The 26,035-nt window shown below is 43.2% G+C and overlaps 1 protein-coding gene across 1 annotated transcript in view; it reads left to right on the top strand.

Moving 5' to 3' along the window:
* The window catches only part of LOC147882013 (pentatricopeptide (PPR) repeat-containing protein), a 71,392-nt gene extending 47,001 nt beyond the window's left edge, over positions 1–24,391 (top strand). The window contains exons 9-10 of the mRNA XM_087401930.1: positions 14,994–15,123; positions 23,295–24,391. Coding sequence (XP_087258056.1) covers positions 14,994–15,123; positions 23,295–23,729 — 565 coding nt within the window. The 3' untranslated portion in view covers positions 23,730–24,391. The remainder of the gene's footprint in view (positions 1–14,993; positions 15,124–23,294) is intronic.
* The last annotated feature ends 1,644 nt before the right edge of the window (positions 24,392–26,035 follow it).

Raw genomic sequence — 26,035 nt, 5'->3', positions numbered from 1 at the left:
CCTCTTTCAATATGCTGGAGTGTCTAGACATCCAATTGATTTAACAGTTTCTTCACCGCACTTATCCATCTCTTCAAATGAACATGCTTAACCTTCCAAACACCTAACATTTGCTTCACAACCAACATAGCATCTCCCTTAATCATGAGTCTCTTAATACCCAGACTAATGCATACTTTCAAACCTTTGAAGAGGGCTGCATATTCAGCTTCATTATTATTGCTGGCTTCGAGCTGAATTCCCATTTTTTGAATCTCCTTTCCTCCAGGATCATAAATGACAATTCCTCCTGTACTTTTATGTAAACTCTTTTTGTAAGATCCATCAAAGTGTAAAACAAATGCATCCTCTAGTACTTTTTCTTCATTCATGTCAGTGTTCTTCTCCACATCTTCAACTAAAATAGGTCCTTCCTTATAGGTGAGGAGATCAGCCAAGGAAGCTCTGGTAGAGTTCTCAACCAAGAAGGTAAAAGAGTACTCCTGCAACTCTACTATCCATTTAATCATGCTCTTGGAGATGTTTGTACTATTCAACATATGAGGCAGTCGTGAACATGAGGTGAGAACCACAAAAGGCCTGGACAATAGATAAGACCGGAATCTCCTACAGGCATACAAGATTCTAGCCAGGACCAATTCAGCCGCTGAATACTTCCTCTCTGCTTCACTCTTTACCCTACTAGCATAGTAGACTGGCATCATATATATGGAACCCTCTCCGTGGTGCGACAGAATAGCACCAATAGCATCTGGTCCTACCGACAGATTCACATAAAAAGTCCTGGAATAATTTGGTGGCTTTACACTTGAAATATGAGTCAAGGATTCCTTAACTGCCCCAAACACCTCTTCACTCTCTGTCGTCCATTTCAGAGGTTCAGATTTTACCACCTGCTGAACAGGATACAAAATCTGAGATAACATATGAATAAATCTCGATTGATACTTAACCTTCTGGAGAAAGGTATGCAACTGCTTGGTATTCTCAGGAGAGGACAGCATAACTAAAGCTTTCACTTTACCTGGATCCTGCTCAATCCCATTCTCAGATACAATATGCCCCAATATTTTAATGCTGGTCCGAGCTAACTGAGTCTTCTTAGGATTTAATTGACCACCATTATTATCAATCTCATTAAATACATGATCCAGCTTGTCACAATGCTCCCTTCTTCCACTATTGATACAGATGTCATCAATAAACACTTTACAGAATTTATCCAGGAAAGGTGATAAAATCAGATCTGAATTCTCCTGGTAGTGCGAGGGGCCGTTGGTAACTCCAAAAGGCATTTTCTTGTAACAAAAACAGCCCCAGGGGGTGATGAAGGTAGTCTTGATTTGATCTTCTTGGGCTATGGCTATGTGGAAGTACCATGAATACCCATCACACAAGCTGTACATTTCATGACCCGCCACTTTATCAAGAATATCATCCACAAAAGGGAGAGGATAGTGGTTTCTCTTTGTCATTGCATTTAGAGGTTTGTAATCGACACAGACTCTCCATTTTTCTACACCTTTTGGCACTATGACCACAGGACTTATCCAATCAGAGTGAACTACAGGATAAATAATAATCCCTGCCTTGAGAAGCTTATCTACCTCTTCCTTCAGCACCTCTCTCTGTTCCGGGCTTAATCTCCTTATCTATGAAAAACAGGTGTGGCACCTTCCTTCAGCTCAATCCTCAGAGGCTTCCCTTTAAATCCCTTGATCTCCTCATAAGAGGTAATAAACAGATTAGGGTATTTCTGCAACATCTTCAAATATTCTTCTTTCTCCTCAACATTGAGATCAGGATTCAATGATTGCTCAATCAACACGTGGGTTGATTCTTCAGAACATTTGGGCTGCATCAAATCCGCGAGAACCTCAAAACCTATCCACCTCTTCCTCACCGAACCCTGCTGCCCCCACAAAATCTACTTGTGAATCCTCATCTACTAGATCCACCAATGCTATTGTTCCTTCATCACTTTCTGAAGTCACCGAGCTCTCATCCTCATTGCTGGTCTCACTTCTCTCTTTCTCTTCACTTGCTGAATCTGAAACTTCAGCCTTGCTTACCATATCGAAATTCAATTTCTTCCCATTCGTATGTACAGAAAAGATTCCTTTCTACCAATTCTGAATTGCACCTACCTTCCTCAACCATGGCCTTCCAAGAATCAAAGGATAGGCTCCCAACCCCGCAAGCATCACATGACAATCCACTCGACAAGAAACACTGAATGCCTCAACCTCCAGGCCAGGTACTATCCCTAAAGTCTTCACCTTGGAGTGGTTTGCCATTCTAATGCGATAACTGGAGGAGCGGGATATCTTCAGCCCTAATCTCTCCACACAAGCCTGGGTAATCACACAAATCTGTGCACCCCCATCAATATAGGCAACTCCAAAACCATTTCCTTTATGCCAGGCTTCTACAGCAGGTAAAAAAATCTGGTAACTCTAAGACAGACATCAACTTAATTGTACCTTTATGAGAGTTCTTCATTGTTGGATTTACAGCCCGCCTTCATTCTTTTTTAAGCTTTGGGCACAGACCAATCATTTGGGCAAATGTAATGTCCGGTTTCCTTGCTGAAAGATCTTCCACCAAATCATACTCTCCGTGCTTCTTTCCCATGGGATAATCTGTAGTTCTGTACTTCCTTTTGGGCTTCTTGCTCTTCTTCTTTTGGTAGGTCGTCATCTCCTCAGACTGTTTTCCCTTCTTTGCACTCGGACCAACCTCCTCTTCTCTATCTCTCTTCCCTAATGGCATGACATTTTTAATTTCCTCCAACTCCAACAAGCCAAAGGTAACTGCCTTACCTTTCCCTTTCTCTTATGTAGTGACTTTACGGATTCCAGAGGTACTAGGCTGAGCTGCATCTTTTACTTCTAAACTGTGATCATTTACCTTATTATTTAACCCTGTTGGCAATGGATAAACATCACCTCCAGCACGAGGAGGCTTATCACAGTGTGTGCTGTAATGTCCCCACTCTCCACAATTAAAGCACTGGACACAAGGTGCAAATGACCCTTGACCTCGTCCTGCCTGCCACGGGCCTGAATTATTTGAAGAAGGCATGCTGCCTCTACCATAACCACCCGATGATCTACCTCTTCCCCTACCGTTCATCAAATTCAAACTCAAACTCTTCATAAGCTCCGACATTTCATGAATTTCTTCTTTTATATCCTCCTCCTTTCTGACTTAGGCTTTTGTATTTCTGGCTTCACATGAGAGATAATTTCAAGCACATGCTGAACCATTGGCATCTCGTGCATCATTTGTGACAATCTTATCTGCTTCCTCTCCTTCTCTTTTGCTACCTTGAGAGCATCCTCATAAGTGACCAGCTCTTTACATTCAATCTTTATCCTAATCTCCGGCTTTAGACTAGCAACAAACCTATCCTTTTTTATGACTTTGGGAGGAACTTCAGGTAATAAGGCCACCTGCCATTTATTCCACAACATAGTGAACTTACCGACATACTCATCCACGGCTGTTGCTGCAGTAAACATAGCTCTTTCCAAATGCCATCAGGATCTCTAACACACATAAACCTGTCCAGGAAAGCTGTTCTCACCTTTGAATAAGTCGGGTTTCTGTGAGCACCCTGATCATCACGCATCCTTGCAGAGAAAGTCTGCAGCCAACAAACAAAAGGATAGAATCCGAAGGACTTCTGGAGCATTTCTATCTTTAATAAGAGCTATGAATTCCAAGCACTCTAAAAACCTCTCTAGGTCTTCATTGGGCAACCCGTGAAATTGAGGAAATTCAACCAGAAATACCACCCAACCTCTTGTGGGAAAAAAACAAAAATAATCACTCTACTTAAGAAAACTTACCCTGCATCTCACTGGCATTCTTCTTCCTAAGAGCAATCACTTTCAAAGCCTTCAGAACCTTAGCACGAAGACGTATCACCCGAAGTTCAACATCAAGGCATCTCTCTCTCTTGTGTCCACACTTCCCACATAACTCACGAGTCACTCTCATGCGAGGATTTGTCTTCATAGTTTCAATCCTAACCACACGTAGTTTTAAGCAACATTCCCCAGTCAATCTTCTGGGATGTTTTGTCTTGAGTACCCAATCTCAGTTCAAAACTCCAGGTCCCCAGTAGGAACGCCAAAAAGATGATACACGGAAAACAGTATGGATAAAAGAAGCTAAGATAACACACACACACCAACCTTTGATTCCAGTAAACACAACAATCACTCAGATAGTTTCTTCTTCTTCACAAAATTCCATGTGATATACATACTTAGGAAGGTCCTCCTCATCAACTAGAGTTACCCTTGCCTATTCCTCTTCTTTCACTTGCAAAAGCAAAGACCACTGGTACCCAAGAACCTCATTGAACAACACTTCAATCTGAAAATCCTCAAAGTACACACCGAGTACTTCTGGGCCAAGCTCTAGAGATAAAATCATCATATACTTTCAGTTTTGTATAAGAGAAAGCAAACTGCAGAAGGAACTCGAGGGATTAGCAACAATGTGGGCTCGAGTTCAAGAGCACGTGCACCAGTATCTAGAGTAGGGATCCTTGACACAGGCACTGAGATTAACCCCCACAAAAAAACTGACTGAACATGAACCACACAGACTCAAAGAGAACCAAAAGACTACACAACCCAATACATATAAACTTACATCTGAACTTTTCCCCAAAACTCAGAAAACAGCCAGGCTCAGAATTCTATGAACCCACAACCAAAACTCCTAAGCTTCCATTAAGGACAACAGGATGTAACTCTTCACATAGTCATAACTGCACCACAGCATCTCCTTCATGTGGAGAAAACCAGCAACACGGCCTCTCTTATCATCATGGAGAATTCAGAATCTGTCCACTCCAAATTTGCAGTCGCGATTTACAGCCCAGCACCCCAAGACTCCAGCAAAAGCAAACAGCCCGTACTCATCGTACAAGCCAAGTCTCTTAGGCTCCCAACAAGAGTAAGCAGTTTGTAGCTTGGCATATGATCAAAATAGCGCCACAGCATCACCTTCCCTGTCGCCCAAGGTCCTCCACCAAAGGTAACTGCCTCAAAGCTCTTGTACTTGCTCACAGAGCATCTGCGTCTCTCTTCTCCTTCACACCTGCATAGAGACGATGCCACAGTATCGCCTTCTCTATCATCAAACCTCAGCATCCATAGCTCTCTTCAAAAACGGCAGCCTAACCTCTAAGCACATGCCCTCCTTAGCATGATGATCCTGGCCCGTATCAAGAATTCCAACCAAAGCAACAGTCGGTGCCTCGTTCGTCACTTACAAGCCTGCACTCTCCGAACAAGCTTCTAGTTCACGTGCAACTAACGATCAACTATCTTGTATCAAGGATTCCATCGTCGTAGCTTCTCCCCTGGACCTGGTTCACACGATCTCCACAGACAATGTATTCTAGCCTCTCAAGAGCAGCCATCGTCGACACTTTCAGTAGAGCTTACGTACTTCATTGTTCCACCTTTATGTGAAGATAGCCAACAGAGCAGACCTCCCGTCAACACACAAGCCATGGGACTCATGGAATCCTATAGTCGGAGAAGCTCCCCTTTCGAGAACGCGTCACAACCTCCCTTCCTCTCTCATCATCACGGTCGTCTAGCCTTCTCCTCTAGGAGCCCTCCCAGTGCAGCGTAGATCCTTCCAACAAGCATCCCCCCGAATCCACTCCACCCGTCAGCCTCTTCTAGATCATGTAGCCACCTTGCATGCACATGTTCCCTTCCAGAATTTCCATTCCACATCATCACGTGGAATTTACTACTCTCCCATAAAAATATGCAAATACCCCCAAGGCACATTAAATGCACATTTTAGACCTTTTAGTCACACAATTCCGACACACATTAGCATGCACATTAAGGCTTGCATGCACTTCGTAAACACACATGAAAAGCCCCTTGACATGGGCACTAGAACATATCAAATTCCCGTAACATGCAAGACCGCATTGATTTAGGAAAATTAAAAAAACCCCTTCATGACTTGACTTGACTTGAACCCAAAAAACATTTCACTTGACCACATACTGGATACCCTTGCTATGTAGGTTAGGGTACAACCACATTGCATTTCATCATTTCCCTTGAAGTCCTTGCAATATACATCAGTCCATCATGCTTGTGAAAGAAAAATACACAAATGCCAAAAGCCCACACCTACCCTAGAGGTGTACAACTATGTGCCTACACACAACTATATATAGTGCTCAAAAACTTGATAGAGGTTTTGTCCTATTAGCGTGATGGAGTTTATGGTTTTCAACCTTATGATTGACTATCATGAGATTGAAAGTGCACTATGTTGTGTTTTTAGAGGATGACTTTAGGAATGTTCCTGGATTCATCTAGGTATATATTTTCCTAAGCGCTGGTCTTAATCATGATTGGGTAATTCCATCATATCCAGAGCTTGGACAAAACTCACAGAGAAACAGTTGTATTCAAAGCGTGCATGTGTGTGAGTATGTGTCACTGGGAGAGAAGATTGTGATACAATACTGCGCACCCATTGTTGGGTGCTGATGAGGTCAATCCATAATAACCAATCCTTGTTCAGTTACTTGTTGGTGAGTTTGATAGTTTCTTCGTGTGTGTGTGTGTGTGTGCACGCACCCGTGTGTGTTTATGACCAGAGAGTCCAATAGCGACACCAAGAGAAGAAGTGATCATAGTCCGGCATAGCAGCATGTGTTCCAAACAACCAAAACTGCTTGCCAAACGAAATCGAGGGGAATCGAGCTCAACTGTATGAGCACTCTTCAATGGATGTCTTTCCCTATTTTTGATCTTCTTTGCTTTGGTCTCTCCAGGATGCTCATTCCCTTGGAGACCTTCCTCAGGCCTAGTCGGATATCTTTTATTACTGTTTCTAGTCTTGAGCAGTAGCTGTTCCACTGTGGGACAGCTTTCTTCTTAATGAAACTTTCTTTTACAAAAAAGTGTGTGTGTTTATGTTTTTGTGGGTGCGCTATGTGTAGAGAGAGAGAGAGAGGTAGTTATGGCAAATTCCTGCAGCCAGCCCGTTCAGGGTGATTTCCCTTGCCCGTGCTCCCTCCTTGGGATGCTCTGAGCCCTCTGGGATCCTCCCGCCAGCCTGTTCTGCAGACCCACCTCATGGTTGAGCCTTGTTTGGTGACCCGAACTGCTCTACGGCCCTTCTTGCTGCTGTTTGGGACTGCGTGTAGCCCTTTGGAGCCACCCATCCTTCCTCGCAGGAACCCTTGCCTCAATTTTCTGCTCTGCGCCTTCTCTACAGCCATTTCCCCGTCCCCTTTTCGTGCTCTTTTTCAGTTTCTTTAACCACGGATGTGTGTTGAGTTTGGGTGTATTGTGTGTGGACTCTTTTCCCTGCTTGCTGCTGGCTTCCTTGCTTTTTGAATTGCCTTTTTGCACCTTTTCTTTCTCTATTTTGTTCTGTTCATAGTCATCCTCTTACCTTTCTTTTGATCTCTCCTTCTGTCTGTACAATTTTGCTCTAATCTAGGTGCTGTTTATAAGCCTTTCTATTGGCTTTTTTGTCAGCCTTGCTTATCTCTTTATTCCCTGTTACTCGTAAGTCATGAGAACTGACTTCTTTGTACTTTATAAATTATGTCAAGTTGAGCGTGGACTAGCTCAACAGATTGGTATATGCAAATGCCAACCTACATCTACTTGAGACGTACTAGTCTGTAGATGGTACTAGTAGAATTGAGTGGAAGCCGAAGCAAGTTAATCCTTAGAAGATAAAGCTAAAACCTGTCTATATGTCTATCATCCAGTGAAGTTGAGAGAACGATGATGCCTACGACTTTCTGTGACAAGATACACTCTGATTCCGACATCACACACATTCGATGGCTTGAGCTTGTACAACACCAGTACTTACTGCTGCTACTACAAAGGATACGAAGACACCTGCCACGGCCTTCTGATCATCACACACTCCTCCTTATATTCGTGGTTATCAGTGTCGAGCACGAGCGTCACAAGGGGAATCACATGTATCTGTTCCTGCATCGTCATCCCAAGGCATCAGAAAGAGATGAGGCAGAGTAGGAGGAGGAACCATTGGCAGATCCAAGAGAACGAGGAGGACAAACCCCCTGCAATGCTTCAGCCAAGTAGGACAATGCAGGCCTACAGTATAAAGGGAGGTCAACCACCTCAACCCAAATAGGACATCTATGTCGGATACGACTTTGGTAGTCCTACGGATGGACATGAACAGTTGATTACCAAAAAAGTTGATAGACATCTATGTTGGATAAGACTTTGGTAGTCCTTTGTATGTATCCACGGATAGACATGAACCAGTTGATTACCAAAACAGAGAGGAGATTTTTGCAACAGCTGTTGCTTGTATTGGGCATCCGTGCAAATAACCTCGTAGAAACCTCTATCTGCCTTATAGCAGCCCTCCACAAAACATCCTTTAAGCAAGGATTTCAACCATTGTGCCGCATGTGCTGTGTTGCACATACAGCCAAGAAAGAACAAAGCACTGCTCTTTGAGCCAAGCTCATAACCGGTGCATACAAAACCTGCACAGGAACAGAAACTCGAAACTCAAGGATGGATCATCACCCCAATCATGATTTATCTCTGAAAAACTTCCTGCAAAGCGTCAGCAAATGGCTGCAGCTCGGGATTTGTACACAATTCAGTATTATCTGCAACCAAGATATGCCGACGCTCGAGGTCAATTGAACTCATTCCATGGAGGCTAAGCTGAGCTGAAGGAAGAGGGATAGGACAGCATATGTGACAGAAAGTGAAGGGATATATAGCCAGGGAATACGAGATAGAGAGTGAAGGGATATATACATTTTCCAAAATATAACTTGTAAGCTATATTTAGTGGCTAAGCAGTTAAGAACTTGTATGTGTGAGCATATTTTTATACTATGGTCTACACCCACTGTTGGGCGCTGATGACGTCAGTGGGGATGTCATAGTAGCTAGTCCCTACTATGCGTGATGGAGTTTATGGTTCTCAATCTTATGAGTGACTATCGTGAGATTGAAACTGCACTATGTTGTGTTATTAGAGGATGAGTTTGGGAATGTTCTTGGATTCATCTAGGTATATATAAGAACTTGTTTCTCTTCTTGGTGTGTATGTCTGCACATATACTCCATATTCTCTCAGTTGGATCTGATGTGGGATTCAAATTCCCAAGAGGATGCAAAGAGCTAGGGTCTGCAATGAGGGATTCAAATTCCCAAATTTCTCCCACCAAGTAAGAGCTAATAACCTGCTGTCTCTTTCCTTGGCTAGTGCACGAGAGAAATGATTCATATCATTGCGGAAATCCACTATATCCTCTTTTGTTCTATTGCAATTTGCAATAGAAAAAAGACAATAAATAATTAGACAATCTAAAGCAATTAGATTTAGCATTGAGTAAGCTGCAATAACTTACTAACTTGCAAGCAATCTAATCTTGATTCTTAAATCACCTCACCGATTCTAGACCAATAGGTCGCATGCTTTCTCCAAGTACTGGGTCCATCAGCTCACAAGCACGTGATCATTTCATTTAGCAGGCTCCTTTCACAAGGGATGGAGCATATGTGCCACAATGTGGATTGGCCTATGAAACCAATGCCTTCTCTTCCTCCAAAATCCCTAATATGTCATCTTTTCTGAAAATTTACCAAAAGAAATCAAGTTAGAGCTAAGAGGAGTCAAGACTTAGTATTACAACTTGCAAGTTGAAACTCAGAACTTATTTGTGCTTCTTTTGTTTGAGAATAGGGCAATCCTCTGTGGCTTTTTGACGCTTCAGTATGAACTCATATAGCAAGCCCATAGTACAACCCTCGTGGTTGAAGAGTCGAAGCACGAAGTATAAGGGCACTATAGACATATGAATACAAAGGGCTTCCTACCAAAACTGATTGTCGAAGACAATCCCTCTACATTCTGCCCAGAAGGCAATCTCGAGTCATTCCAGTCCAGTCAATCTGAACTCTCATCGTTCGACGAAGACTCTCTTTGGTCTTAACCAGCCTAAGAAAATTAAACCCTTCGTGAGTCCTTGGTCAAGAAAAAAATTCCAAGAGAGAATGATAAATAAATTTAAACAATCAATAATTTGATGAATTGAATGATGATTCATGATACATACCTGCTAAGAACCAATAAGATGTAGCCAAAACGTGTCTTCGAGTGTTTCACAAGCTTCCACTTGTACTCCCTTCTAAATAGCACGAGTGCATGTGACTTACGAGTGATATAAATCAATAATTACATTGCTTTTTTTACCACAACAGACACCGAAGGCAGCTTTCCAATATCCTCCATCATCAAGTCAAGAGAGTGTGAAGTGCAAGGAGTCCACACTATCTCGAGATACTTCTCCTCAAGGAGACTCTCCATTCTCTTGTAGTTGGAGCCATTGTTGTTGATGACTTTCACCACATTGTCTTTACCAACTTCCTCGATAGTAGCCTCAATATGATCCCATATCCACACTTTGGTGATGTGAAGGCTGGCATGTGAAGCATCAACCACCCTCAGGAAGATGCTTCCCACACAACAAGAGACCAAGATATTAATCATGTCTCCTCTTTGTGTCACTCCATCAACGGAGACTATGGTACATCCATACCGACTCTAGGCTTCCTTGAGTCCCTCCATGTCTTTTTGAATTAATCCCACCTGCTTCTTTAAACGTGTAGTGTGGAGAGTCTCAGAACTAGTAGGTGTAAGGGATGATGCTCCAGCTCTATCACCAGCTACAAGTACATGGTAAAACTTTTTGTAGGTATGAGTCCTTGCAACATTAAAGGGAAATTTGCAAGCACAGAAAAATTGCTCCTCTGAAATTTCAACCTCTTGCTTCGGGCGAGGTGCCCAAGCAGCCCGTATAGGAGTAACTCTTAGAGTGACAGTTGTTGGACCACGTGTCCTATTGGCAGGAGGCCATGGAGCAGCTAATGGCAAAGCGGACAGCCCAGTTGACATGGATGTCGATGGAGTGGTGCCATGTAGAGGCTCATTAGAGACACCCCCATGCATCTGTGATGTAGATGCAGAAAGAGCATGTCTGTCCCCCTCCTACTGTGAGTGTGGCATACCTGAACCCTCCACATCCCGGGTATCTGGTGATTGAGATTATGTGATAGTGATGGTTTCCTTTATGCCCAATTTCTGTTGCTCAATCAACACATTAGCTTGAATGGAGGAAGTGTCGAATCTCAACAACTTTGCTAGAGGTATCTCCATGTGGCGAGAAAACACCCCTCTCGAATGGCATGGCAAGGATTTTTACCTTGGTCTCCTTTTGGTCTCCCTCCCATAAAAAATGCGCTCGAGCTCGAGGGGCAGCAAATCTCCTCAATGTCTCACCACAAAACTTGCATACTAACCTCCTTGTGCCATATGTGCCATCTCTCTTTTTAAAAATGGTATCCTGCTATACATCCCGCACGGTATTGGATGAAGGAGCAAGGGTTAGAGAGGATAGAGCAGGCAAGAAGAGAAATGGAGAGGCTAGAGAAATGGAGAGGTTTGAGAGACTATAATAAGGTCATACTAGCTAGGCTAGAGGGTATAGCAAGGAAAAATAGTGGGTTTAGCAAGGGAGGCTAGAATAGAGAGTGTAGAAAGTGATGTGCCGGCAAGAATGGAGTTGGAGCAGTGATTTGGTGGCACAAATGAAGAAAAAGGAGAACCTCAAATTTTGCGTTGCACGGATTCTGTACCAGGGCGTTTCGCCCAATGCAAACACGTTTTGGCAAATGTTTCTAGAAGAAACATTTCTACGCGTTTCAAACACCCGAAACACATTTTTTGGTCACAATGTGCTACAACCGTTTCAGCTTGTTCCCCCCCGTACACTTCTGTTGTTAGATTGGAACTCTTATCAGGATTCTGTGGGCTATTCTTCCTTTTCATTTGCTGACCTCTCTGCTGAGAAAGCTTATCAACTCTTGCTTCCATAGCCGTGGCTTTAACAACATGGGAATTTCTTTTGGCATCTTCACAAGCCTCTTGCTTGTTGAAGACATGTCTTCGTTGCATTTGGAATAGCAAGCTTCCTCTCAAACAACAGGTCTTTTTATGGCGCTGTTTGGTAGGGGCCTTATTGGTTTGGTTCATTATTGGCTGCTCGGCATATTGCTTCCTCAGTCTTCCCTACTTGTTCACATCTGTTGGAGATTGTGCTACATCTCTTTTGGACCTGTCCTACTGCTCGAGTTTTTTTTTTCCCCAGGTTGAGGGCAGATCTTTATGCTCTTTTTCCTGGAATTACTTTTGGCAGACAGTTGTGGTTGTTTGGTCGATACGCCTCTAGACCAAACTTTACTCACTTCTTTTCCTGGTGTCATTTTTGGGCTTTGTAGTCTATCTATAATGCTCGTAACATTCGAGTGTATGCATATTGTTATGTAGATGTCTTCTCGCTTCTTTCGTTCATCCTTGCTTCGATCTCTCCAAGATGCACATTTTCTTGGTAAGATTCCTTTGGCTCAGTTGGAAGTTTTCTATCAGTGGTTTTAGCCTTGAGTAGTAGCTGTCGCATAGCTATGAATGTGCATTCGTCTTAATGAAAAGTTTCTTTTACTAAAAAAGAGAGAGTGCGTGTGTATACGTATACGCACACAGACACATACATACATACATACATACACATATACATACACATACATATATGTGTGCGTGCGTGCACGTGCACGTGTGGTGGTGTGAGGAGATAGCAGGTTAGTGAAGTCTTCCACTAGCTCTTGTGGTACCTCCAAACAATGTTCAGACCCCTCTTGTTGCAACCCTCCTTGTCAGGAGATTGATTTCGGCCCTACCTCAGTGTCCCATATGGCCATTTGGCCTTCCCTTTTGTAAGTACGATTGTTGTACAACACGTCATATTGTTCATACAGACACAGCCGTACTGCTTGTACAGCTTCGGTACGTTGTCCTTGCACCTTCCATTTGTTGTTGTATGGACTCCCGCTACGTGCTCTTTCTTTGCTCTCTCCCGATTTCCATGCAACAAAATCGACCACCAAAGAAGATGTGAGATTTTTCAAGTAGCATGTGCTTGTATTGTGGTTCACTACATATAACCTCATAGAAGCCACAGTCAACTATGTAGCATCCATACACATAATTGCCCTATAGCATAGCTTTGAGCCACAAACCATGATCAGATGTAGCTAGCAGACGACCCGGATGAACAAGTCATTTGCTTTTGGGGCCAATCTAGAAAAGGAGCAATCAAAGCTTCGCCAAGTATTTTGATTGTGAAAGATGGTAGCGGATTGTTTGTCCATGCACACTTAAATCTCTTCTCTCTATAAAAAAAAACAAAGACAGTCTTCTTTCAAAACCTTACAAAATCTCTAAATACAAAGGAGGAACCTCATAAAGACATAATCACTTAAAAGAGGATAACTAGAGCTTTGAATGATGGAACCAGAAGCTTTCTAAGCACATTTTAGAGGGAAAGAAGCTCTACAGTGAGGTCTATAAAAGATGAAGATGACCAAAGGCTCCGGGAGGAAAAGGGGGGGAGGGGGCGGGGCACTCATACTTATGTAAACATAGGACCTGGGTTCAACAAAAGGAGTTTTTAAATCCCCTTTTTATAAGTTTTCACATAAAGTCCCCTTCTTTTTACAAGTTTTTCACATACAAAAGAGTATTCACAGATTGAAAAGAGAAAGGGTGTGTTTTATTCATGATGAATTGATAGATAAGGGGGTCTACAATAGGCCTTGAATGCACGTGATATATAGGGTTTAGAAACATTTTTGTAAAGTGTTTGCAAAATGCTGGACAACTGAATCAGGAATGATTGATAAGATCTGAGGTTTGAGACACCTGAAGCTTTCAGAATTTTAAAGGGACCACCAAGAACCTTTTATGCTTTGGATCCATTTCGAGTTTCTCTCTCTGTGTCACACACACACACACACACACATAAAAATATGTATGCATGTATGTACACACACACACACTCGCGCGCAGGTGTTTTGAAGCAGCCACGAGTTATGATAGGGTGTTCACAGCTGTTTTTAGGGCTTCATCCTAGCCGCCAGCTGTTTTGAACTGGTTATCACTTTTTAAAGATGCTTTGGAGCAGCTGCACCTGTTTCTGAACACGCTGCACCAGGTGGCCTCTGTGGTGGTCTATTTCCACCTGTTTTGTAGCTATTTTGAAGAGGCTTCTTCTGATATGCCTTTTTTATATGTTTGCTGCTCAGTTCAGACTGGTCCCTTCTTCGGTGATTGACTGAGTGCATTTCTCCTCCGAATCGCTATCCACTCTTTTGGGACTATCTGGTTGTTTGCGAGTACAGTCAGAATTCACTTGAATTTTTGAGGGCAGTTACTTGTGCGTAAATCGAAGATGGCTGAAAATCAGAATTAGCATGTGTGTGTGCGTGCGCGCACGCTCCAGTCTTGCTATAGCAAAAAATCATCAAGTGTTGCATGTATATATGTATGTGTGTATGCCCTAGTGGCGCTTGAACAATAAAGACCATCCAAACGTTGGCATGGCTCATTCTGATCTTAAATATACGTGGATGCGGTGCACACCATGCATAGTTATGCAAACGGAGTGACAGATTTCAATGCAACGCATGTACACTATCAACCATGGCAGAACATCTCCTGCAGTTTCCCTGCTTTAAACTGTTGAACAATTAATGAAGCAAAATAATCAGCTGCTTGGTTACCATACTGCATGCAATTTCAAGCATTTTTCATTCAGATTGAGTAAACATACTACATGCATGTGCAGAGTAATTGTATTTGTATATGGAAGTCCTACGTGGCATGGTCTTCCTTTCTAAAACTACAGCTTATATATACATGCAGAATGATGCAGCCTTTTCTCTCAAATATTAGTCATTTGAAATGGTCCATTTCATGAGCATAAACTCAACCCGTAGATTGGATGAGCTCAGTTAGTCTGTGCTAAGGGCTTAACATTGATTGATTATTTATCTGCTTCTACTGGCTGTGGAACTCAGGTGGGCTCAAAGAGGTGACATGTGGGAAGCCGGTGATGTGATAAAGCAGATGCAAAAAGAAGGCATCTCACCAGATGTTCGGACGTATACTTCATTTATCAATGCATGCTGCAAAGCTGGGAATATGGAGGTACTTCGGCTTCAATGCTTGCTTTCCTCCCTTGTTTTCTGCAGCAATATGAAGTTAATCAATTAGCTAGGAAGAAGTAAATCAGATGCAAGTCCGGTTGAAAAATAACTAGCTTGAAACTACATGGAATAGAAATAAAGATAAGAATCCTTGGGTCCTCCTTGCCTTCCCTCCCCATGTTGCCCCCCCTCCCCCCCTTCTTCTCTCTCTCCAGTTGGTTCACCCGACTGGGCCTCGACTTAGACCGGTTGCCTCCTTTTCAATACAGCCTCGACGCTCCACCATCTCCCCTATCCCCCATCGACCAGGAGGTCAACCGGTTCATTCGAGCGGATTTGCTCCAGCTCCACACCTGGCGGACATGGTTTCTTCACTCCGAGCTTCCTGTGAAGCTCGACTTCTACCGCTGACACTGCCTCCAGATCTCACAGGAGGGCTTCATCACACCTCCGGGTTACACACAGCTTCATCTACCTACCACATGCGCTCCGGATCTCCCTCTGTCAGTTTAGGGTTTCGTCACACCGATTACGGATCGAGAGCGGACGCGCAGAGGGTATCCCACGAGAGGGTCGCCTTTGCCCACTTTGCGATTTGCAGGAGATTGAGTCAGAGGGGCACTTTGCTTTCAGATGTCCTATCTATTATGCCATTCGAGGTCGGTACCACTGCCTCTTCCGCGACGGATTCGGCCCCTTCCCACACATGCTGCAGTTCTCGGATCAGCGATGCCTAGCCGCTTTCTTACATGAGATGACTCGCCACCGAGATACCTCTCTCTGAGCACGGCGACACGCGCAGCACACACAGCGTGAGGACACCCAGTGGCCCATCATTGATTTCTTTCAGTCACAGGATACCTCTCCTCAGTCTAGCCGACGACGCGGACGTGAGCGAGAGCCAGAGCCACGACAGCTGCGCCAGCAGACAGACTCACACATCCGGGTCCATGACATCTTGTCTCTGCTCTCTGCCCGCCCCACCGGGTTACCGTTGCCCTCATCCACAGGGCCACCCGCCGCTCCCGACAACCGAGCTCGACTAGGCCGCGTGACGTCAGAGGTCAATCATTTATCGCAGGGTTTTTTCTGGCCTCCCATTTGACGGCCCCTCTATGATTGGTCTCTGACGATCACCACCTGCACATATATATTGTATCTCCTCCCTCTGCCCCATTTTTGGTGCCCCCTCCTTTCTTTTTTGTATCATTTGGAGGTAGACACATATTTTTTGTATCAGGACTAGACACACCGTCCTTCATAACCTCTTTCTTGTAGAAACGGTTGGCTGGCCGGTTTTGAGACTGCCAGCGTTATGCTCATTGTATCAGTTATCTTTAGTCTCATAGACCTTCACGGTCTCCCGAAGACTTTAATAAACTTTCTTTCTTTCTTTCTCTCTCTCTGGTGGGGGTGCGCGTGCATGGATACACTTTTTTTTTTTGTGAGAAGAAATCTTTATTTCTATAGAATAATTACATTCATAGCTGCTTCAAAAAGCGAAGTAGCTACTACTCAAGAAAAGATCTCAGTGTAGGCTGTATACACATCCTGATCAATCAAACGAGTCTGAAAACAATCGTAGAATGATTGTTGCAGAGATCGTTTGAAAAAAAGGAAGGATGAAAATAGTGGATTACCAAAGACGCTATGATTTCTATCCATCCATAAAGTCCATAGGGTCCAATATCGCACCCATACAAAAAATAAATCAAAACCCTGTCTCTGGGGATGAAATCCAAACAACCAGAAAAATCTGCCAAAAGTAACAGTAGGAAATCGCTGTCGAAGCCTCTGTCTGATGAGAGCAATGAGATCAGAAGTATTTGGATAGGACCAAAAGATGTGGAGCACTGATTCAGTAGAGTGCGAGCATCTGTGACAAACAGCTGAAGCAATATGTCTGTGTGCGAGTAACTATCCAGATGGAAAAATGCCAAGGAGAACTCGCCATAGGAAAAGCTGTTGTCGAAGAGGGACTTTGTAATGCCAAAGGAGACGCAGCCTTTTTCTCCACCACTTCATTGGACGATCCATATGCCAAACAATATTTGCTCTGTTGGAAATCCAAGGTGGAGGTAATAACACTCTATACAATGATGACACTGTGATATGTGAAAGCTTCAAAGGACGGACATATGAGGAAGGAGAGCATAAAATCCAATCCTCAAGCCGATGCTGAATTTCTAAATGAGGTACCGGCAAGTACGGTTGGAGCATTGCTGAAATTTTATGCCATAAAGGACGATAATGAGCTCCCAAGCCATATTTGCGAGCAGCCAACGAAAAAGATAGAATTATGCCATCATCTTGAAGTACATCCGCCACAGATGAAATGCCTTTGAAGGAGAGAAAATATGAACTTCGGGGTTCTTGTATGGCCAAAGGTGGGTGGAATACCTTAGACCAAAAGAGATTCTCTTCCCTCAAAGAGTTGCCCGAGAGAGAGTCCCTGCCTTTCCATTCCAAGTGGGAAAGAATGTGTTTCCAATCAAGAAGCAGAGAAGAGACAAAAGGGCATCCTCTGATCTTGCCTTGGATAGAACCAAATAAAAATTCCCATTGAGTAGGCTGCCAATTCCCAAAAGCAGATGTATGAAGATGTAATAAGAGAGAGCGAATCATAAAAGCCCAAGGCTGATCTCCTTGTAGAAACTGCATCATCATTTTTCCCCTGTGAGCAAGTAAATGCATTTGAATATTGAGAATGTTCAGACCCCCGTGCATCTGTGGAGAACAGAGACGATGCATGGAGAGTAATCTGAGACTTTTCTTGCCATGTTTTGAACGCCAGAAAATTTCCATGATAGCTGACATAAACGAAACCAAATCTGCCTTAGTGAACATAGTAAGAGGCAGATAAAATTGTATGTATGCTATCAAAATGGATTGTGTAATTCGCAGACGAACATGTAATGGCCAAGTTGCAAGCTTCCAATATTCAAGTTTTGCCCTCAACTTTACTAGCACCCAATCAGTTTGTTGTGAACGGGTGAGTCCTCAGCCTAAAGGATAACCAAGATGTCGAATGAATTGAGAAGCAGGGACAATTTCCCCAGGCCACAAAAGGTTGTGCCAGTCCTGTGCATGTAAAGGCAATAATTTTGATTTTTGAAAATTTACTCGAAGGCCAGCAGCCAATCCATATGTAGAAAGAGCATGCATGATCACGGACAGATCAGCCCGAGTATTTTTTGGAGTAAAGAATGCGAAATCCCCATTTTGTTGTGGAGCAACACTATACCAACGATCCAGTCGTGCCTTATAAGCGGAAAGAGCATTATGTTGAAAAGTGTAGCCCGGTGACAGAGGCTGCAATTCCTTCCAGAGGTCAACTAGATCCAAATGCAAAAGTAGTTGAGACCAGGCATGCCTTTTAGGAGATAACATATGATCGTGGCTAGAAGTGTTGTCTCCTTGTTGTGGAGCATTATTGAAATCCCCACATATGTAGGCATGAGATCTCCACGGGTATTGTTGCATAGCATCCCAAATTACAGTTCTATCTCTGTATGACTGAGGTGCATAAACTGAAGCAAATTCAAACACCTCTCCTCTTATAATGCATTGGAGAACAAGCCATCTGCGTTTGTTGTTATTTAATGCAAATGACTGGTTGAAGCTCATGTTTGATCAGAAGGACAACCCCTGAGAAAGAGTGCTCCCCAGCATAGAAAATGTCATACCCATAGTAGTGTCCTGTCTTGCCTGCATAAATATGTTGGTTGTGCTCTTGTAATGCTACTATGTCAGGCTGAAATTTGTTGATGTACAGCCACACAGATTTCCATTTCCTACTGTCACACATGCCCTGGACATTGAGTGTAAAAGAGGTGATGTGAGCAGTCATATATACAGATATTTATAGTAATGTAACAACTATGTACAGCAGCAAAATGTATGAGGTCAGCCTTGCATTTCTATCTCAGGGTCGAGGCCTCGCCCCTAAGAAGAAGTAGTCACCTGAGAAGTGGACAGCAAAGCAGCAACCTCTTCTTCAGGGAAGAGTGTTCTGCTGGCTGTTACTGCAGCCCATGTAATTCCAATTCCTGTATTGATCTCTCTGGGGTGTTTCCGCTAGAAGAGGCACCATTCCAAGTGTGGGGGGGTGGAATTCTTCGAGCATAAATAACCTTTCTTGGGCTCTGCCAGCCATCAGTTGAAGGTTGCTTTCCTTTGGACAAGGATTGAGTAGCAGGAGGTGAATGTAAAGTAAGATTCGCATTGGTAGCTACTGAATCTTTGCCTTTATCCTGACTCCCAGAATGCTGTCTACTGCTTTTATTTTTGTTGGCAACTTGAGTAGGAGCATCTTTAGTGGGCATGTGGACTGGCAAGGTGACATGATGCATTATAAACCCCATTTGAGTTTATAATATGCACTCCCCATGTTCACATTATTCACTGTGACTGAGTAAGAGTCCGGTGTGGGATTATCAGTATCCCAGAGAATGCAAAATCTGTTTGAATTACCATTTGGCCGTGGTGGGCAGATCACTTTACCTAAAGAGGCTGCAATTTTAGGCAAAAGTGAGGCCATGCATTGGTAAAAATCAACAACTTCAACCCAGACTGGGCATCTGTGTCGGATTAAAGCCTGAAAGTCCCTTGTGGGAGACCATGGCAAGACATGCACCATTTGCTGCCCAAAAAAGAGAGGTGAATGTTCCAAAAGCATTTGTCTGTGGATTTCATCCACCATGATAACCTCAAAAAAGCCCCTGGCTGCATAATGTACTTTACGAACAAAAGAGCCAGCCAATGTGTGTGTCAGCCAATTGCCTATTTCTGCAGCAGGTGGCATCCGGCCTGGAAAGAATAATATGACTGCATTCTTGGCATACTCTCTGACTGGATCCACAATTTCATCGACCTCAACCATGAGGCCAACTGAAGGAACCGAGTCTTTCCACTCTTTTCTCGTATCTGCAAATCCTTCATGCATTACATCATATACTAGTTGAGCCTCAATCGTGTCATGCATCGGGTCATGTTGACCCTCAACCTGCTTTTGTTTCTTGCAGGGAGCCGAACGCTCCTTTTGAAATGTTTTTTCATATGAATACTCTGCCATGACTTGGTAGGAAAAGGAGCTCGAGGATGAAGTACGAAAGGGATTGAGCAGTTTATGCTGTACGGACCACCAACGGGGTTGTACGGAGAAGTCTGTACGGACGATGATGGATTGCACAGAAATACCAAAGGAAATTTGTACGTAGGCTGGGCTGTATAGAGAAACTGACGAAGACGAGGAGAAACTGAACGAAATTGGTACGGTAGAGGCTGGGCGTACGGAAGCTGACGAAGGGCTGGGCTGTACGGAAGCTGACAAGGAGACTAGGCTGTACGGAGAGGCTGACGAAATCTGTACGGAAAGGCTAGGCTGTTTCTGCGTTGTACGAAAAAAGACAGAGAGCAGGGAGACAGTACGGGCCTGCACGCAGATCTGCGCAGGGATGGTGACCGTACGGACGTACAGACGTACGGAACGTACGAAACGTACGGACAAAAAGGCCATAGGGGGATCAGGACGAGACGCTCCTCTCAGCTCTCTCACGTCGTTACCACACACACACACACGCTCTCTCCGCTCAGACACACTTTTTTTGTGCGCGCGCATGGACACACACACACACACACACACACAAAACACAAAAACCCTCAGCCCACCCTCTTTCTGTCCCTCTCTTTCACCTTGCTTACTACTCACCAAAACAGGAGTTGGATTGTTTCAGCTCAGATTTGATTGGCTTTTCCACCTTTGATCAGCATAATGGCATTGGGTGATTTCCTTCCTTTGCTACTACCGGAAAGATTGGAAGATGAGCTCAGAATTCTTGAGCTCAGAATTCTCTAGAATGAGTTTGCTTCAAAGCATGGGCACACATTGATTGACATAATATTTGGCTCTCATTCTTTGAGGAGCGAGGTCAGAGATTGGTACCTCTCATTGCTTCCTTCAATCAAGTGCTTGACCTTAGATACATACTCTTTTAGGGGTTTCTTCGAGTTGGACTTTGATGCCCTTAACGTTTGCTACACTCATCCTCGCTGTTGGCCCTTTTCCGATTTATGGAGGCAAGAATGCATCTATATCCTTTTTTCCTCCACTATGATCTAGTTCTCGAGGAAGCAATCATTCCCACCCTCCGGTTTCCAAGGCTTCCCAAAGTCTATATCAGGCTCCTGATACTACTAGAGAACTTTGGACTGGTCCTTGATATCCCAAAGTCTATATCAAGCTCCTAATACTACTAGAGAACCTTTGGACAGGTCCTTGATATCACTCAGCTTTCGACGTCCCCTTCCTCTTTAGGTGCTGCAGCCATTCTAGAGGGAGATGGGAGTGCCTAGAGTTCGTGTCCTTACACATGCTCATGATATACTTGATGAATATATTTCTCTAGGCACTCGATAGGATTCCCTACACACATCAGATGGAGGTGGGTCACTTGTGGCTAGTAGAAGCAATGCCACACACAAGAAGCTAGAAGGTATTGATGCTCAGCGCAAGGTGACGTCATGTGGCTGCTGGTACTTTTGTGTCGATGTCCATTCATGCTTCATGTAAATCCATCAACCCACACCAACTCTCCGTGAGCCTGGGAAGCAGCGTACAAGCCAAATCGTGACCTTCAGCGCTCAGCCAAAAAACCATACGGAAATGGTTGCCTTCATCCGCCGTCGATGCTCATGCGACTACTCAAAGATACCAATTTCCAGCCCATTTTCTCTAGCGCACGATCGATCTATTTTCTAGAATTCTCCAACAAATGCAATCCCACGTGCCATCGCCAACTCGCCATGGAGATTCAGAGTCACATAGCCACCATGCATGCAACAGGCATGTTATACTTCATTTCCAGATTTCGAGCCATGCAGTCTTTCCATTCCCTTCTCAAAAGCCAAGACAATTAAACCTCACTTTATACCTTAGGCACCACCCCCACTCACAAACTTTATGTAGGGCAATTAATACATGAATGCCCACATATGACTACACAATCACATGACAATGGAAGACAATGATAGACACATGTCCTCCAAAAATAACACCACGTCACATTGGATACCATGACGCTCTGGAGACCTGGTGCACCCACACTGCGACTCATCATCTCCCATAGAAGTCCCTGCAAAACATATTTTCATAATTTGGAATATTTAGATCAGTCCATAATTTCTTGCAAAAGAGCAACCCCTACATCCAAAAGCCCCCAGCTACACGAGCTATGTGCATCTAAGTGTCTACCCCCTATATACATGCAGTGCACAAAAGTCTTCTACAATTTTTTGCCTATCACCGTATAGAAAATTATGGAGTAAATTTTTGTCTGTTGTCAGCTTGCATTCCTACGTCTTCCATTTAAAAGAAGATATTTATCAGTGTGGTGCGACCAGGGTTGCCCAATAACATATGTACTGAATCATGAAGAGCTGGAATTTTCTTTCTTTGAGGCCATATATTTAATCTAATATGTAGGAGATTTAAAAAGCCATAAAGTGTAGCAAGGGACAGTGTGTGAATGAAGTATGAAGAAAGCTCACTCTATTTTCCATCACCCCCTTGAAGTTGCCAATCTAAAGCTTGGTTTTTTCCCCCTAGCATGGGTTAACTTCAGCTGCATGTTATGATGCTCTTAGTTGTGTGCATCTTGGATGTCATTCGAAGAAAATCAATTCTCTGATTCAATTCTCCTACTAATTGCCTTGGTGGTGCTGGATGTAGGATAACTTTATCTTCCTTTATTTATTCACATAATCATATTGTTCCTTAGGTGAAGCTTTATTGTCTGCTGTTTGAAAGAGAGTACAGATGGGCAGTTTTAAAATACTACTTGTGATATATGCTGTGGTAGTGTAGGTATAGTGATTAGGGAGATGTATATAAAGATGACGTGATGTTTGAACATGATTGTTTTTCCTCTCTATTCTCAGGCAAGCTTGAAAATTGTTGCTTTTTTTAAATGTCTCGTCTTGGGAAATTTATCAGGGCTTGTGTAATTTTTCTCACATGCAGACCCATACCCCTAGTTGTAAGATTCCACCTACATGCTCCATGCACATTTTTCTAGCAATCTCATACAGGCATCTATTTTGGTAAATGTTAATATTATTCAGTAGTATTTTTTTGCGAATATGATGTATTGTTGACTTTTTGAGATTGTGCAGAAAGCTATGGATACTATGCGAGAGATGATAAGGGCAGGAGTGAAACCGAACATATGGACTTACACTACTCTAGTAGATGGCTGGGCCTCAGCATCATATCCGGAAAAGGCATTTGCTTGTTTTGAAGAAATGAAAGCAGCAGGACTAAAGCCAGACTTTGCTGTCTATCACTGCTTGATGACCTCCTTACTTTCAAGAGCTGTGCATGCTCGTGATACTGTTTGTTCATACATTCTCAGCGTATGTGAAGAAATGGGTGCACAAGGCATATGTGTCAATCTTGACACTGCTGTAAAGTGGGAGAAGTTTCTAAGCAGAGCAGAGCGTTATCCAAGTGAACTTACTAGGGCAGTGGAAAAGTTGTTCCCTCCAAACTGGAATGACCGTTTGAAGGAACAAAATGATGTTTCCTTTGACCTTGCCCATCAGTGTTAAAGGTGTGTACGGAAATGGTGAGAGCATTCAATTTCCCTCAATTGGATTGTAAGATTTCTCCAGACATTGCAAGGGATGGTAGCAGCACAATCACAAGCTGACGGGCAGAGAAGTAGGGCAAATTGGGAGTCAACATGCATTGGACAGCAACTGAAACATCAACATTTGCATACAGCTACTTCTAACGACAAAACACTGCACAACTTTGCTGCATGAGAAGTCGTTTGAAATTGTACCTGAAGGGAGGTGAATAATTTAGTGGTACCAGCTCATTACTCATATCACATGACGAGTTGCCACATCTACTGTGGTTCAAAAATGCCCATGTGAGTTGAAATTATGATGGTCATTGTGTTGTGCTCTTCAAAACTTGAAGCTCGATACTTTCTCAATTGTGTTCATTGGTTCTCATATGTGCCAGATTGGTTGACTCTGGAACCCCGTTCCTGCATTGTGCTTGTAGGCTTAAATGAGAGTACAATCTCCAGTCTATTCTGTGAAATCTTTTAAGCATCTGTGAGGGCTGAGATGAGGTTTATATGAATGATTTGTAGCATTGTCCATTATATTTCTTGAAGCCAGTGCAAAATTTAGCAGGTTTTCCCCTGCCTTTGAGTCCTTCGCACATCTAACCCATAATCAGAGAAGATTGAAATACTGGTTGGCCCAGGGGATTTCCTTCATCTATTTATCTTCTGAAATACATTTCATTTTATAAGAGTGTAAACATGGAATAAAAGTTACAGATAATGTTTTGTAGCTAACATCAATCTTCATTGTCTAAAGAGGTTGGTTTCAAGGTGATAGCTATCTCCAGCTTTGTCATTGGCTATTGTGGGTGTAAGTCCCGAGTCACAAGGAGTTTCCAATACAACTGGCCAGGGAAGTTCTCGAGCCTTGCACTCCACAGTGCTAAGATTGAGGCATGCTGTGGGCACTCCAGCATGTTAAGTTTTGAGAGGTTCTTCACCAGCTGAGATGGTGATCAAAAAATTCTATGAATGGGGCAGGTTTAGTTTTGTGGGACATATAGACTACTAATGAATACGATAAGAATGGTATTGGAAATGTGATATAGATGTAAATGAGATGAATGCTTGTGTGAAGAGATGGAACACGTGTCAATTCCAGCAATTGATGAAGATAATGTTGTGTTTACCACAGGCATCCAAAATGGGAGGGGCAATTCTCATGATTGATATGCTAATTTTACAGGTTAAACATGCATGTGTTTGTATATATTATATACGTAGGCATACAAATGTGTGTATTTTTGAGCTTTTCTGCTTTGATCTCAATAGGATGCTCATTCCTCCAGAGATCTTCCTCAGGCCCAGTTGGAAGTCTTTTATTGCTGTTTTTAGTTATGAGTAGTAGCTGTCCCACTCTGGGACAGCTATGAATATAAGTGCTTTCTTAATACAAAGTTTCTTTTACCCCCCCCAAAAAAAGTGTGTGAATGACAACCCACTTAATGGGACTTTTTCTTTGGTCAGTTGAGAGTCTTCACTAGTCAAAGGCATTCGCACCTCCTTGGTTTAACAGGAACCTCGTCGCTCTTATTTCTTTCGGCCAAAGGTATCGGCCATGTGGATGATGTGCTTGATGCAATTGGCGTGGTCATCTCTTTCCTGCAGTTGTCAAATAGTATGCTTTGGGACAACATTATAGGCCTATGTAGTCTTAATTGTCACACGTGCTCCACGATTTTCAGCCAGTACCTCGTCTTGAGATCCTTGATGTCATGAGAACGTGAAAAGTGATGTAAAGTATCTTCATAACTCAACCTACACTTAACTTGGGGTTAACCATGGTTAAGTGTTGTAATCGTTTGGCCGTGAGGGACTGGCTAAAGAAAGTGCACACTTCCTAGAAGTTCCTAAGGGCAAAGTCTAGGTGCACCACTAGGTCCTAGGGGCAAGGCAAAGGCTTTAAAAGAGGGGTCTAAAAGTTGGGCCCAAGGACAATCAACGTTGTCCTTGGTATGGGGGTTAGGACTTTAATGAAGGGGCAAATGGCAAGGAGGAGGTGCCATTTGTCATGCATGTGTATGCATGTCCTTCCCCTACGTTCCATCTCTCCCCCTCACTCTCCCAGAGGTGTTGGACGTTTTCAGTTATTCTTTTGTAGTTTTTGAGCTATTTGAGCTGTTTCAAGTCTGTTTTCAGTCGCTTTAAGTCGTTTTAGGTTTGTTTTGACTGTTCCAAGGCTAGTACGCACTTCTAAGACGTGCCAGAAGTCATTTTTGAACTTTTTGAAAATTTTCGTATGGATTGTCCAGACGTCCATACGGAATCTGTATAGAC

Source organism: Dipteris shenzhenensis, chromosome 30 (assembly GCF_047967505.1).
Source record: "Dipteris shenzhenensis isolate YYH24624 ecotype China chromosome 30, Dip_SZ_1.0, whole genome shotgun sequence".
NCBI lineage: Eukaryota > Viridiplantae > Streptophyta > Polypodiopsida > Gleicheniales > Dipteridaceae > Dipteris > Dipteris shenzhenensis.
This window is presented reverse-complemented; position numbering and strand designations above follow the sequence as displayed.